This window comes from Rhagoletis zephyria, unplaced genomic scaffold (assembly GCF_001687245.7).
Source record: "Rhagoletis zephyria isolate East Lansing unplaced genomic scaffold, Rhagoletis_zephyria_1.1 Rzeph_scaffold_15167, whole genome shotgun sequence".
Classification (NCBI taxonomy): Eukaryota; Metazoa; Arthropoda; class Insecta; order Diptera; family Tephritidae; genus Rhagoletis; species Rhagoletis zephyria.
In genome coordinates, this window is record NW_016172234.1 from 656 (window position 1) to 13,340 (window position 12,685).

At 33.2% G+C, this 12,685-nt stretch overlaps 1 protein-coding gene across 1 annotated transcript; it reads right to left on the reverse strand.

Moving 5' to 3' along the window:
- Nucleotides 1–10,325: 10,325 nt before the first annotated feature.
- On the reverse strand, nucleotides 10,326–11,578 carry LOC108378883 (UPF0769 protein CG18675-like). Its single transcript, XM_017635190.1, has 4 exons — nucleotides 11,112–11,578; nucleotides 10,734–11,003; nucleotides 10,531–10,647; nucleotides 10,326–10,346 (listed from the first exon to the last, which is right to left on the reverse strand). The coding sequence occupies exons 1-4, from the start codon at nucleotides 11,484–11,486 to the stop codon at nucleotides 10,326–10,328; spliced, it is 783 nt and encodes a 260-aa protein (XP_017490679.1). The 5' UTR covers nucleotides 11,487–11,578.
- Between the last annotated feature and the right edge of the window lie 1,107 nt (nucleotides 11,579–12,685).

Sequence of the window (12,685 nt, forward strand, 5' to 3'; positions counted from 1 at the left end):
AATTTTTCGGATATATAGTACATAATGTGCACAGTAGACCGTACCATCTTACAAGTAAACAAAAAAAGTTCGACGTACATCCCTGAGTCTAAATTATTTTTGCACCGCAATTTCGCAGGGCAATTCTGGCTAAGGTAGTAAAACGGCTTTCGTTAGACAAATGAAAGACAGCTGGCAAGATAGTTCGAAAGACTTTTGTTATTCTAGCACAAGTCTTAAGTAGGGGTAAAACCACCCATGCTTGTCATGTAGCGGTCGTTTTCGGAAAGGCGAAAAAACAGCGGGTGTTTAATGTTCGGCGCCAGCCGAATTTAGACTTTTTTACTTGTTTTTTTTCTTAATTCAAGTTTTTCTTTTTAAATATTTTTTATTTTTTTTCTTTTTAACAACCGGTTTCACCAGCAATTTAACTTTTTATTTTCTGTCAATTTCCATACAAAATTGAAAAAAATAAAAATAATTTTTCACTTAAATTGCCCTCGTGAAATTGGCTGTAAATATAATTTTTTCTTTCTGAATTTAATTTTCTTCTACGCTTTAAATGTTATTAATTTAACGAGAATAAATTTTTTTTCATTTCATTTAATTTTTGGGAACTTATTTCATTTTACCTTTTTTAAATAAATTTTTTTTATCTGTTAGATTTTATTGTTTAAAAATTATTTTATTGTTTAGAAACAAATTTAGCTTGGTTTTTCTTTTATTAATTTAATTTGTTTTTCTTTTTTAAATGTATTGGTTTTTCGTTGCTAATTTCAACTTCTTTTAATTACTGATTTTATTGCTTAAAAATACATTTTTTGTATTTTTTAATTTTTTAAGTAGTTTTTTTCATCTTTGGATTTATATTTTTTTTATTTTCTAATTTAATTTTTAAATCTTATATTCAAAATTGTTTCTGATGTCATTTAATTTTTAAAAACATTTTTATTTACTTTCGCTTTATTTTACTTTTATTCATTTTTTCTCTTTTCATTTAATTAGCTTTTATTTATTAGTTTTTGTTGTTTTAAATAGAAACATATACATATGTGTTTAATTTAATTTTTGCAAAACTTATTGCTAAAAGGCGAACAGCATAACGCTAAGACCTTCTCGTTAGCAGATCTTTCTACTCTTATTCCTCTTATTTGGCGCTGTAACCGCCTAAGCGATTTTGGCCGAGACGCCAATTGGAAATGCCAAGGGAAGCCCAGACCCGACCTTTTAATTAGTCTTTCGAAATACAGTAAAGAGCTGTCAAGATAGTTGCCAGAATTGACGGACTGTGGTGAGTTAAAAGACAGTTGCCGGAATTGCCCTGTTAGTAAACTTTTTCATTTTTCGATGACACCGAAATTCGGCAATAACTTTTTTTTTTTTAATATAGTTCTACTAGAATATTTTTTCCAAACTATCTCCTCGAGGCAAAAAAATCGACATATCATACTTTGAGATCCGACTGTTAAAGCCGAAGGTATGACGAAAAATATAAAAAGAAGACCCCTACGTTCGCCCAAATTGTTTTTTTTTTTTTTTTTTTAAATCGCCTTGCAAAAATACTTTAGCCTCAGGGTTGAGCGGCAAACTTTTTCCCCGCTACGGTTAATGTACATATATGCACAATATTGTTTTATTATATTTAAAATTTTTTCTTTTAATTTTCAGGAAGGACCAACCGTTGATACACATGAAATGATTGGCAGCACGAAATCGCTAATACCGCTGAGTCCAGCCACCGAATCGGGCACAAGTGAACGCACTTACGACGATGAAAAAGCTTCGCGTTGTGATGCGCCCGAGAAGCCACTCGTTGAGCTTTAAATTGCATATATAAACAACTTGTTTACAAACATATGCACATACAAAGTATGCATTCGCAGTACATCTTATGCATACAAAAACAACAAATAACAGTCAACATTTGTATTTAACATCGCCTAACATTTACTATTTAACAATCATTTGATTATACGAAGACACCATAAAATGCAATAACTGCCTTAAACGAAACAACAACAAAAAAACACAAAAAAAAAACAAGAACAAGAGAAAACAAATTTACGAAGAAAACCAAATCAAAAAATATAAGCACTGTGCTTCAAGATGTATTTACATAAGTTTGCCTTTAGGGCAATTACTATTTAAACAATCAAAGGGAATTTTAATTCTATAGAAAAATTATTGTATTTCTCGACTGCGTAACTATTTAACAACTTGATCATTAATGCAGATATTTAAGAGCTGCTGATTCGAACAACAGGCAAATTATTCAGCTGTTTTAGCTCGAATCAGCTGAAATGTTTTTTTTGCGGAATTTAAATTATTTTTAACGTAGAAATTTTACTTCTAAGGCTGTATGTATATCTGAAACTTTCACATAATTCTGTAAAGCTTTCTTCTGATGAAAAAATACGATTTATAAGTTGTATACATTTAGATATGTATCTTGGACAGAGGTCGACTCGACTTACACAAAAGAAAAAAGTTTGAAATTAAAAAATTTCCGTTATTACTATGCCCTAAAGATAGTCCAAATGGGGTTGCATTTAAAATTTTTTATTTGTGACCCGTTTTGGAAGTGTTACAAATCGGAAAAAATATATCTTTGAGAGCTACAGTGGTGGAAAAATAAATAGGGACGCGACATTTTAACAAGTTTTGCCGATTTTCTTTTGTTTGGTTAATAGTTATTATTTTTTTATAAAAGTAGCTAGCAAAAACTATGTAAAGTCGTATTTTAAACTTTTTTCAAAAAATAAAAAAATTCTGCATGGTTTTCTAAAAGCTAAATTTTCAACTTTTTAATCATGTATGTACAAGTATTCAGAAATATGTACACTTTTAACGATATTAAACACATTTAAACCGGAAAGAGTTGGAGGATAAGCCTATTTAGATTCTTTATAAGACGTGGTTATGGAGAAAATTTTCATAACGCTAAAATACTTTCAATATAAGCTTTCAAACTAGGCTAGCTAATTATAAACTTTTATTTGTGACCCAGCCTAATGTTCTTACATATGTACAGGTGTTTAAAATGACCACTTAAGGAAGTTCGATTAAATATTAAAAAGTATACATAAAACACGCAAAAACAAAGCATTACTAAGCAAAATTTTCACGATTTCATGTCGAGGACTGGTTCCAAATACATACGTTGTCCAAATTATGCGATCTTCCAAAGTTTGTTTTTAAAAAACATTTTCAGTATTCAAAATATTGACGAAACGATATTTGTTTTGGATCTACTAAGAACCTATGAAATTAGGGTCGAAGCGCTAGTACGAGGTAGGCTCAGTAAGTGCAACACTTTTAGAGAGTAAATTTTTTTTTTCTGCTCAAAAACGAGTAAAATCCTCCACATAGTGTCTTTTGGCCTCTATACGCTTTATGTAGCAATTCTGAAAATTTTTAAAACTCTTCAAATAATACGATTTCTCAAGGCCCTCTCAATAGATGTTCGTTTGAGCAATTATGTATGTAATTGTTTGCGAACAGAATATAGTGAATGAGTTAGCAACTCGTAGTCAAATTCATGAAATTTCGCCATTATCTCCCATTACGAACAAAAATTTAACGTGCCTTTGACGTTACCTTTAACAAAAAACAAATCGATAAAATCTAACCTCATAACTAAAATTTTAAATAAAAAGAGCACATTACCACCATAAAATTTACCAAAAATCTATTTTTAAGTTGAAATCCGAAATTCTGGAAAATTTAATTATACTTTGACTTATAGATACATACATTCAAAGAAAACTTGTAAAAATTCGGCACAGGTGTATAAAATATTAAACAATTTCAATTATGTAAGAACATTTATCGCATCAACAGCCGCATTCAAAAATTCGTAAATTTTCAATGAAACTAAAAACAAAACTAACCAAAATGCATTTCTTAAACACCACCGATGAAGAACAAATAGCAATGGAAATAAATAATGTAAAAAATAAATATGAAATATGCTAAAAAATCGCTTGAGTTGGAAAAATAAATCGATATAAAATGATTAAGCAAACAAACAGCAGTAAAATTAAGTCGAATTGAAATCTAATGCCGGGTTTCCACTATGCAAGTATTGAAATGAAAATATTACGAAAAATGTTCTACCATTTCCAATTTCATGAGGAAACACACTTATTGACTTTTATTTCTAATGCCAAAATTTTTCATTAAATTTATTTGTCATTGAATGCCTGGTAGAAAACCGGTATAACACATTTCCTCAAAACTTAATCTAGTTCTATATCTAATTTATGAAAGTAATGAACATTAGATACTTCGTAAAGTTTTTCAAGAAATTGACAGTTTGATAAAACAAGTAATTTTTAGCAAAAAAAAAACCGACTTCAACTCCCATATAAAAAAAAATATATATATATATATCTCATGATCCACTGATCGGATTTCAACCAGATTAGTATGGGACCACCTCTGAGACACTACCTTTCCGATGCAATTATCGAAATCGGTTGACGTGGTCCAAAGTTATGCCGTAACATACATAAAAAAAAAAAAAAAAAATATTCCGACGAACTGATAACCTCCTCCTTTTTTGGAAGTCGGTTAAAAATAGTTCTACTAAAACTAGAAATAAAATGATTTGACAGTTTTTCGAAAATTTCAAACCAGACTAATGTTTACCAAAATAGTAAAAGAAATGTTATGGGTTCATGAAATATTGGCCCAATGTAATTTTAAAACATTTCAAGATTGTCAAAAAGTTGTTAGGTTTGACAAAAGTTGTCAGAATATAATTTGAAGGTCGGCCCAAACCGTTAGAAAAACTATTGATTTGGTAAACTTGTCAAGAGATTGCAAAAATTTTGTCAAAACTGCCAAAAATGTGTCAAGTTTGACGTGGTAGGCCCAAAATTTAGGAATTCATATAAAAATTTATAAAAGTAATTTTAAAGTTTTGACAAAAAATTTGTTAAAAAATGGCATGTTTCTTAAAATTTATCAGTTTATTAAGTCTGAACGCTTGTCGAAATCGTCAAAAAATGTGGAATTTGTCAAAAAACTGTGAAGCTTTTTTTCAAAATTGTACAACAAAAAATAGCTAATTTGTCAAGGAATTCAAACAATTTACAAACTTTTCAAAAATTGGTAAATGACAAATATTTACAAAAATTGTCTCGTTGTTTGCCGAAATCATCATAAAAATGGCAACTTTGTCAAAATAATTGGAGAGCCAAAAAAAAACTTTGTCAAAACTTAGCAAATTTCCCAAGATTTGTCAGAATACAGTTTGAAGTTTTGTTGACATTATTAGAAAAATTACAATTTTGTCATACTTGTTAAATATTTGGCAACTGCGGCAAAATTTTAATGTTTGAAAAGTGGCAACTTTATCAAAGTAATTTTAAAGACGAGGAAAATTTTGTCAAAAGTTGTCAGAAAACATTTTGCATTTTATTGAAATTATTTTAAAACTACAACTTCGTCAAACTATCAAAAATTTAAAAACTTCGTCAAAAATTGGCATAACATTATGTTGAAATTGTCAAAGAATCAAGAGGTTTTTTCCAATTTTTCTTTTACTTTTTCGGTTTTGTTAATACCCGGCTTAATTCTCAACCCGACTCTATTTAATTTACAATGGATGTAAAAATAGAGACAATTCGACATCAATGAGCTTAATCAAAGGCATTAGGCACTTAATTTTTTGTAGATATATAACTGCATATGTAAATATGTAAGTGAAAGTTATAAACTAGTATGTACATTAATATATAAGTGTGAGCACAGCCTTAGGCAACGAAAATAAAGCACGATTCTATATACATAGTAGAATATTATTACGATAAAAATGACACAAGAATTTAAATATACAATGTTTGTGTTTACATAAGTATCCATAGCTTAGTGTAAACCACAAGCATTATCCCAAGTTTTCACTAAGCATTGAATGACAAAATTTTTAATGAAAAGATTAGCGACTGAATCACCTTCAAGTTCGTTAAGTCATTTCAATGCCTCGTGGAAATTTGTATTAGTAAGTTGCAAAAATTAACATTTTTGATTTAAAATCTCAGAGATTCTGATGAATGATTGAACTACTGTAGGTGTGGATTTACGAATATTCAACGTTAACATGAGCGTAAAAGAACAAAATTTCAACAATCAGTCAGTCTGTTTTATGGAATTCAATCTATTTACTTATAAATATTTACATACATACAAAATGAAGGAAAAACCAAGCGAAGAACTATGAATTTATATTTGGAAGAAACATTTAAATCAAATCTACTATCTACTTAAAGAGGGTAAAAATAAATTTATCTATATATTAAGCAAACATTTACGATATTATACATGAATATACTTCACTAATTTAGAAATTTATTAGCGATAAAAAATGTTTATTATTTGTAAATATTTACGAGTTTTATTGTGTTAAAGCAAAGTGAATATAACTACATATGTATTTGTACTCAAATTATTGCCTTTACACGCATACATACATACAGACATATGCATTCATTATAAATATGCACATTCATAGCTAAATATGAGTTTAAGGGCGTATTTCCACTAGGCATTGAAGTAACAAACCAGTTCTGACAATTCAAAAATGTCATAGCAAAAATATTTAATGTCTATTATTCTTCAAGTAATGAACCGAATATTTGTTATTGCCCAACTTTGTTAATAAAATTTTGTCATATAATGAACGGTGGAATGTTGGCATACTACCGGGCTTTCTACCAGGCAATAAATATTACAAATTTGATTGACAAAGTTCGACATTAAAAAAAAAATAAAAATATTCATATCGTTATATCGATTACGTTAATAAAGACAGTCATAAAGTTTGGCATTTGTAAATGACATAATATTATGTCATTGCAATGACTAGTGGAAATTCTGACTAGACTTTTTTAAATTATATATAAATTCAAGAACGATACGGAGTACTCTCTTAGACCGCAACAATTTTTGAAAACCTTTAAACCAAATCTCAAATCAAATCTTTTACTTAGCACATTCGCCCGAACACTAATGCCGAATTTACACTAGGCATTGAAATGACCAAAAGAAATTGATGCTATTTCAAAAAAAGCCATTTCGAAACGATTTTAATGACCATTTTTCTCAACGTAAGTGCACAGGTTTCTTTTTAATGCCCAACTTTGTCACTAAAAATTGCGTCATTTAATTCCTAGTGGAAACCCGGCATAAAAAAGAGAGAAAGTAAAATCCAATTTTTTTTTATCAATTAGTGAATGATACGACTTTCAATATAATTATAGCTTGTCATGTCCTTATGAATTTAGGACGATAAATATATTTAAAATTTAGACACTACATAACTGTCCCACCGAATCTTTTTCAATATCAAATTATTTTTTATTTAATATGAATTTTCTACATAAAACGTATCCTTACTATGATATCGTACCTGGTTCTGGAAAAAGTTTTTAAGCATTTCGCTATATATTTAACAAGGGCAAGATACTCTTATTCGTAGAATTGCTATAGAATCGTTAAAAATCAACTGTGTCATAGCCAGGTTCAAGTAACAATTTTGTCGAATTTTTGTGATTTTTCAAACCAGGATAGCGATCCCTAAAAATGTGTTTAAAATTTTGAGGTTTTCGTGAATGTCCTTTTTTGTACTTAAATCAAAATAAAGGGTTACGCCATTCAAATTTTAAGGGCCACCCTAGTCTATATCTATTTATATACATACATATTTTTATTTATGCACCGTTTTTTCAAATGTCTACTAAACTGAGTAATGTAGTAAACTTTTTTTGCTATGTCCTTAAATTTTTTTGTATATTTACATACATAAGTAGACATATTCATACATACACGCATACTAACATTATGGTTAGCCATGTAAATTAAATTAGTTCACTATTATAATACTTATGCTATATGTATATAGCTAATAAAGAAATGTAAAAGCAAAACCTTAGCTTTGTTTTTTCGTTTTCCAATAAAAAAAATAAGAAAAATTTTTCTAGGTTTTAGAACGGGTGGATGGATGGTCTAGGACACCCAGTGTACATAGCTCGATATGTNTAAGAAAAATTTTTCTAGGTTTCACAACGGGTGGATGGATGGTCTAGGACACCCAGTGTACATAGCTCGATATGTATAATATAGGATATGCACCGCAACATTGGGTCTACTGTGGACTCAAAACTCATCACAAGAGCTCGCCAAGTCCTAAAGCCCTAATAAAACCCAACAGTTCCAGGTGTCACAGAGATTTAATATGCATAGCCTTTGGCCACAGCTTCCCCGAAACGGGTTTATCTTCTTCTAGAAACTCTTTATTTTGTAACTGGCTGTGAAATTGTGTAGCCTGTCGTAGCCCGTTTGAAGTCTCCCAATGGGCTCTTCTAAACAGCTGCTTTTCAGCTCTTAACTATTTCCTGATAAATAGCACATATTTGATCGGATGGCAATACTAGGGATAGCAATAGGGATACTTCTTCCCTTACCGAGCTAATAGCTGCCTCGTTAACTTGTGATTTAATTTGAACATAAAAATATGTCGTTTGGTACGTTCGGACTGAAGATCGCTGCAAATGCCAGTGTGCTGGCCTCTTATATGTATCTGCAGAGTTAAGTTTGATAGCTAGATTATAGGATTTTCCCTATGGGGAAGGAAACTCATGGCCTTAGTGCCATACACTGCTTCTTCTATGCCTTCGTTGGTGTCAGGGTGCTTTGCTACCTATTACCATCTTGAGCCTTTCCTCTATGATTATTTTTGTGATTATGTCATCTCTGTTGAAACGAGGGATGGGAATCATAGTTTTGATATTTCCCAATTCGACTGATTAAAATTACTTCGTCCGCACCGGTGCAATCTCTCATGAAGGTATTCCTTCTTTGTATTCTATTCTATGACTATTTGTCATCGTGTCAGGTCGAGGATGACTTCCAAAACTATGACAATTAGTCCTGGAGTCAAATTTGTATACCTAACAGTGTTTAAGAGTGAATACATAGGAGATTTTTCCTTCTCTATAACGGCTGACGACTTTTTGGGCACGGCCAAGTACCCAAGAAAAGTAATTTTCGACAGCAAGCTGCTCTGGAATGGCAACACAACGAAACACATTAAAAAAGCCGCAACAGCGCTCTTTCCCCGTAAAAAGCGTAAGCGTAAAAGCGATCGGTGTATCATGCGGTTTCCGACCTAGGATAGTGTACTAAATCTGCATGGCAATTGTGCGTTCGATTTTACTTTACGGATCCTTAGTCTGTGGCCTATCCGCAATAAGTCAACAATGCTTAAACAGCTTTAAAGGGTACAAAAGACATCAGAGCTCTACCTCAGCGAAGTCCTATACTCCTCATCTACTGAAGCTCTGAACTTGGTCCTGCATCTGCCTCCGCTTGAGATATTTGCTCGAGAGATAGCCGTTATTAAATCCTCAAGACTTAGATAGGCAGGTTCCTGGACTAATAATACATCCAGCCACTCGAGAACCTTAAGTTCGATGGCGCTTATACCGGTACCTGGAAGGACTGACGTATGTATATATTGATGTCTCCAAAGTCGACAGAAAAGTCTTCCCTCCAGAGCTGGAACTATAAACATCTTTTTGACTTCCTGGCCACCGTAGTGTATATCAGGCAGAGGTGCTGGCTATCTAGAAGGTCACTCGGCATCTGGTAAGAAGATTTTAAGGAGAAAAGGTATTTATCTTCTCTGACAGTCAATGATCTCTGATAGCTCTGAACTCTTGCGTAGACAGCACAAGACCTCTCATTGAATGCCGTAGATCTCTAAACGAGATGGATTAGCAGTACAGAACTCATATGGGCGCCTTGACACCGAGATATTGAGGGTAACAGCAATGCCGAGGAATTGGGAAGGAATGGTACTACCGCCCCACCTTTTTGGGAAAGGACTTGGTAGGTATACAATTGGCCACCTTTAAACTACATATTAGGAACAGCACCATACATGCAGCAAAATAACGCTGGAGAAATCGCGAGGTTTGCGAGGCCCTCTTATCCATTCTCACACGAATTCTTACAAGACGCTGTCAAAGCGGCGTAACTACACGGTTTGGGATTTAGAGTGAAGGCACCGGACTACTGTCATACGGCACTTACCTGTCACTGTCCAGCACTTAGGAGAAGACGACCACATACGCTAGGAAAATCAACATAAGTATGAGCATTATCAAAGCTTATTACGTTAACGAAATGGTTTGATCGCGAGTGAGCGTCGCACCTCTTCGCATACCCCCTAAAACCCACTCAACTAACGCCCATCTCCCTATGGACCAGCTCAATTGGAGGAGCTCACTTCCTGGGTCTTCCCTTAGTTGAGCTTGGCGACAGTGATTGAGGGACAAGCCGATCTAGGCATGGCTAAGTAGCCGCTACAACAAAACAAAAGAACATCGCGAGTGAGCGCCGCATGATCGTGGAGGGAATGAAGATTGCATATGGCATCACAATGGACCTATCTTTTGGCCTCTTGAGCATCAACATTATCAAACAAATAAATTCAAAACTTATTTTGGACTAATATCAAAAAGAACTAAACTTTACAAGACTACTTACCTTTAATTCCTCCTGTCTGCGATAAGCTTGTGCCATCATACGTTTACGCATATCTTCGGTTAGCACAGCCTCACGACCTGGTGGACCCTCGCCATGTTTATTTATTTTCACCACAACCTAAAATATAGTCAAAACATTCAGAAATGCAAATGCACATATATGTATGTAGACATTTAGCACCCCCTGCTCCTAGCCAAACTTACTTTCGTCTTATCATTATTGCCAATGTACTGAGATAATTTCTTTTCGGGCAATATCTGCTTGCCAGCGAACCACAATTGTGCCTGTGCCGGTTCGATAATCTCACGAGAGGCCTGCGTGCCATGCAAGTCCTCAGTATTGGCGAACTCCATGCGTATAGTATCGTGTGGTGGCAATTGCATGGGATAGACAATCGTAACGGCACCGCGCAACAAATTCAAAGCCTCACCAATATTTTTCAAATTCAACGGTTGGCGCGCTGCCACTAGTTTCTAGGCCATTTGATTGTTGGTCGAATTTAAAATCAATGATATTTTTAGCATTCATACCCATTGCTTCAAATCGCATACGTATGTATGTGTGTGTGTTTATGTGCATACCTTATCGATTATTTTCTTAGCATCTTCCATTGCCTGCTTCAACATTTCACGCATTCTTTCTTGCGGCTGATGTCCATTACGCCGCCCAAGTGGATCTTTATTGACAATGAAACCACCTGCTGGTATACACTTCTCAGCCCAAATGTCGCTCAATTTTAATTCTTGTACTTGCTCATCGGTTAGGCCAACCATTTCCGGCGGCAGCATGGTGCCATGTTCGATAAGCTCCTCAATTTCCGAGCAAATGCGATAAACCTTTAGGCGTCCGTTATAAATAGCGGTAATTTCGCGTATAACTTGAGTGGTGCCTTCATCGACGCTGGTCTCGTAAATGAAGAGATTCTCGTCGCCGCGCTTGACATGCAAGAGTACCATTTTCGCTTGAGTTGTAGGTGGAATTGAGCTTTTTCGCTTTTTCCGTAGTTTATTAATAATTATTTATGTTGCGGAAGGGGAACTAAATGCGTTTTGTATACGAAAACTGTTGAATTGTAAAAATATCTACATATGTATTTATAAAGGACAAATATTTCAAAGTTGAATTCTATAACAAAAATTTATCAACACCGGAAAACAATTTTCTTACAACTTCTTTTGTTAAAATATTGCTTTCGACTGGTTGTGATGTTTGCCTCAAAGCAATTGCTTCTCCTTAGCGTCTTGTATAAATTATTAAATCGATTTGATAGCGGAGTGGAGTTACTATGGCAACCTCATGGTTCTCGAGAGACGAACGGACTGCTAAGGATTCCCAACACACTTAGCTTCGAACGACGATAGGGGCAATAAGAACTTGCTCCACGGAAACGATCTCAAATATTATTAAACCGATATTTCTCATCTACCTTCATATACATCACACTTCTGCGGTATTTGTTATAATACTCAAAGAAAGAAGGAAGAAACCTTCTGAAGGTTGGTTGGAGAAGTTTAGACAAATAAAAATTAAACAAAAGTGGGGATAGGATATACCACTTTGTTGGACCGACCCGTTTTTTAATTCTTTGAAGTTTGGAAGTCTGATGTCCAGGAAATTTAGTATAATGAAATGGCGACTGTCGGTCACCCATTCAATGCACACTCGCAACGTCTCAGTTACGGCAGATGGTGACTGAGATGAACTGGTTGCGGTCGGTTCTACGAGCAAGGTGCAAAAAAAACTCCAAACATAAGCCAAAGGGCACGGAGAAACCTTATAAAAAATGTTTAATGTAAGTATTTATAATATTGAGAAAATTGCCGGTAAGTAAATCACGAACTTAATAAGCGTAGTTAATTGCATGATAAAAATAATTCAATGTTTTTATGATGAATAATTGCAATAGTCATACAGAACAAACGCTTTTTTTCATTCACACTTTCCGTTCTTTAAAAAATTAATCGTAAAGTAATGAGTTTGGAAATAAAATATAAAGAAAATAATATATTTGTAATTGCTAAAAAAATAAAATACCAAACGTACTTATATTAATACCATTCAATAAGTTGTTAAAACAATAACAAAATTTAAATTAAATATGTAGCATAATATTTAGATTTTAGAGAGCAAAGAGAATTGCATTACTATGTACTTC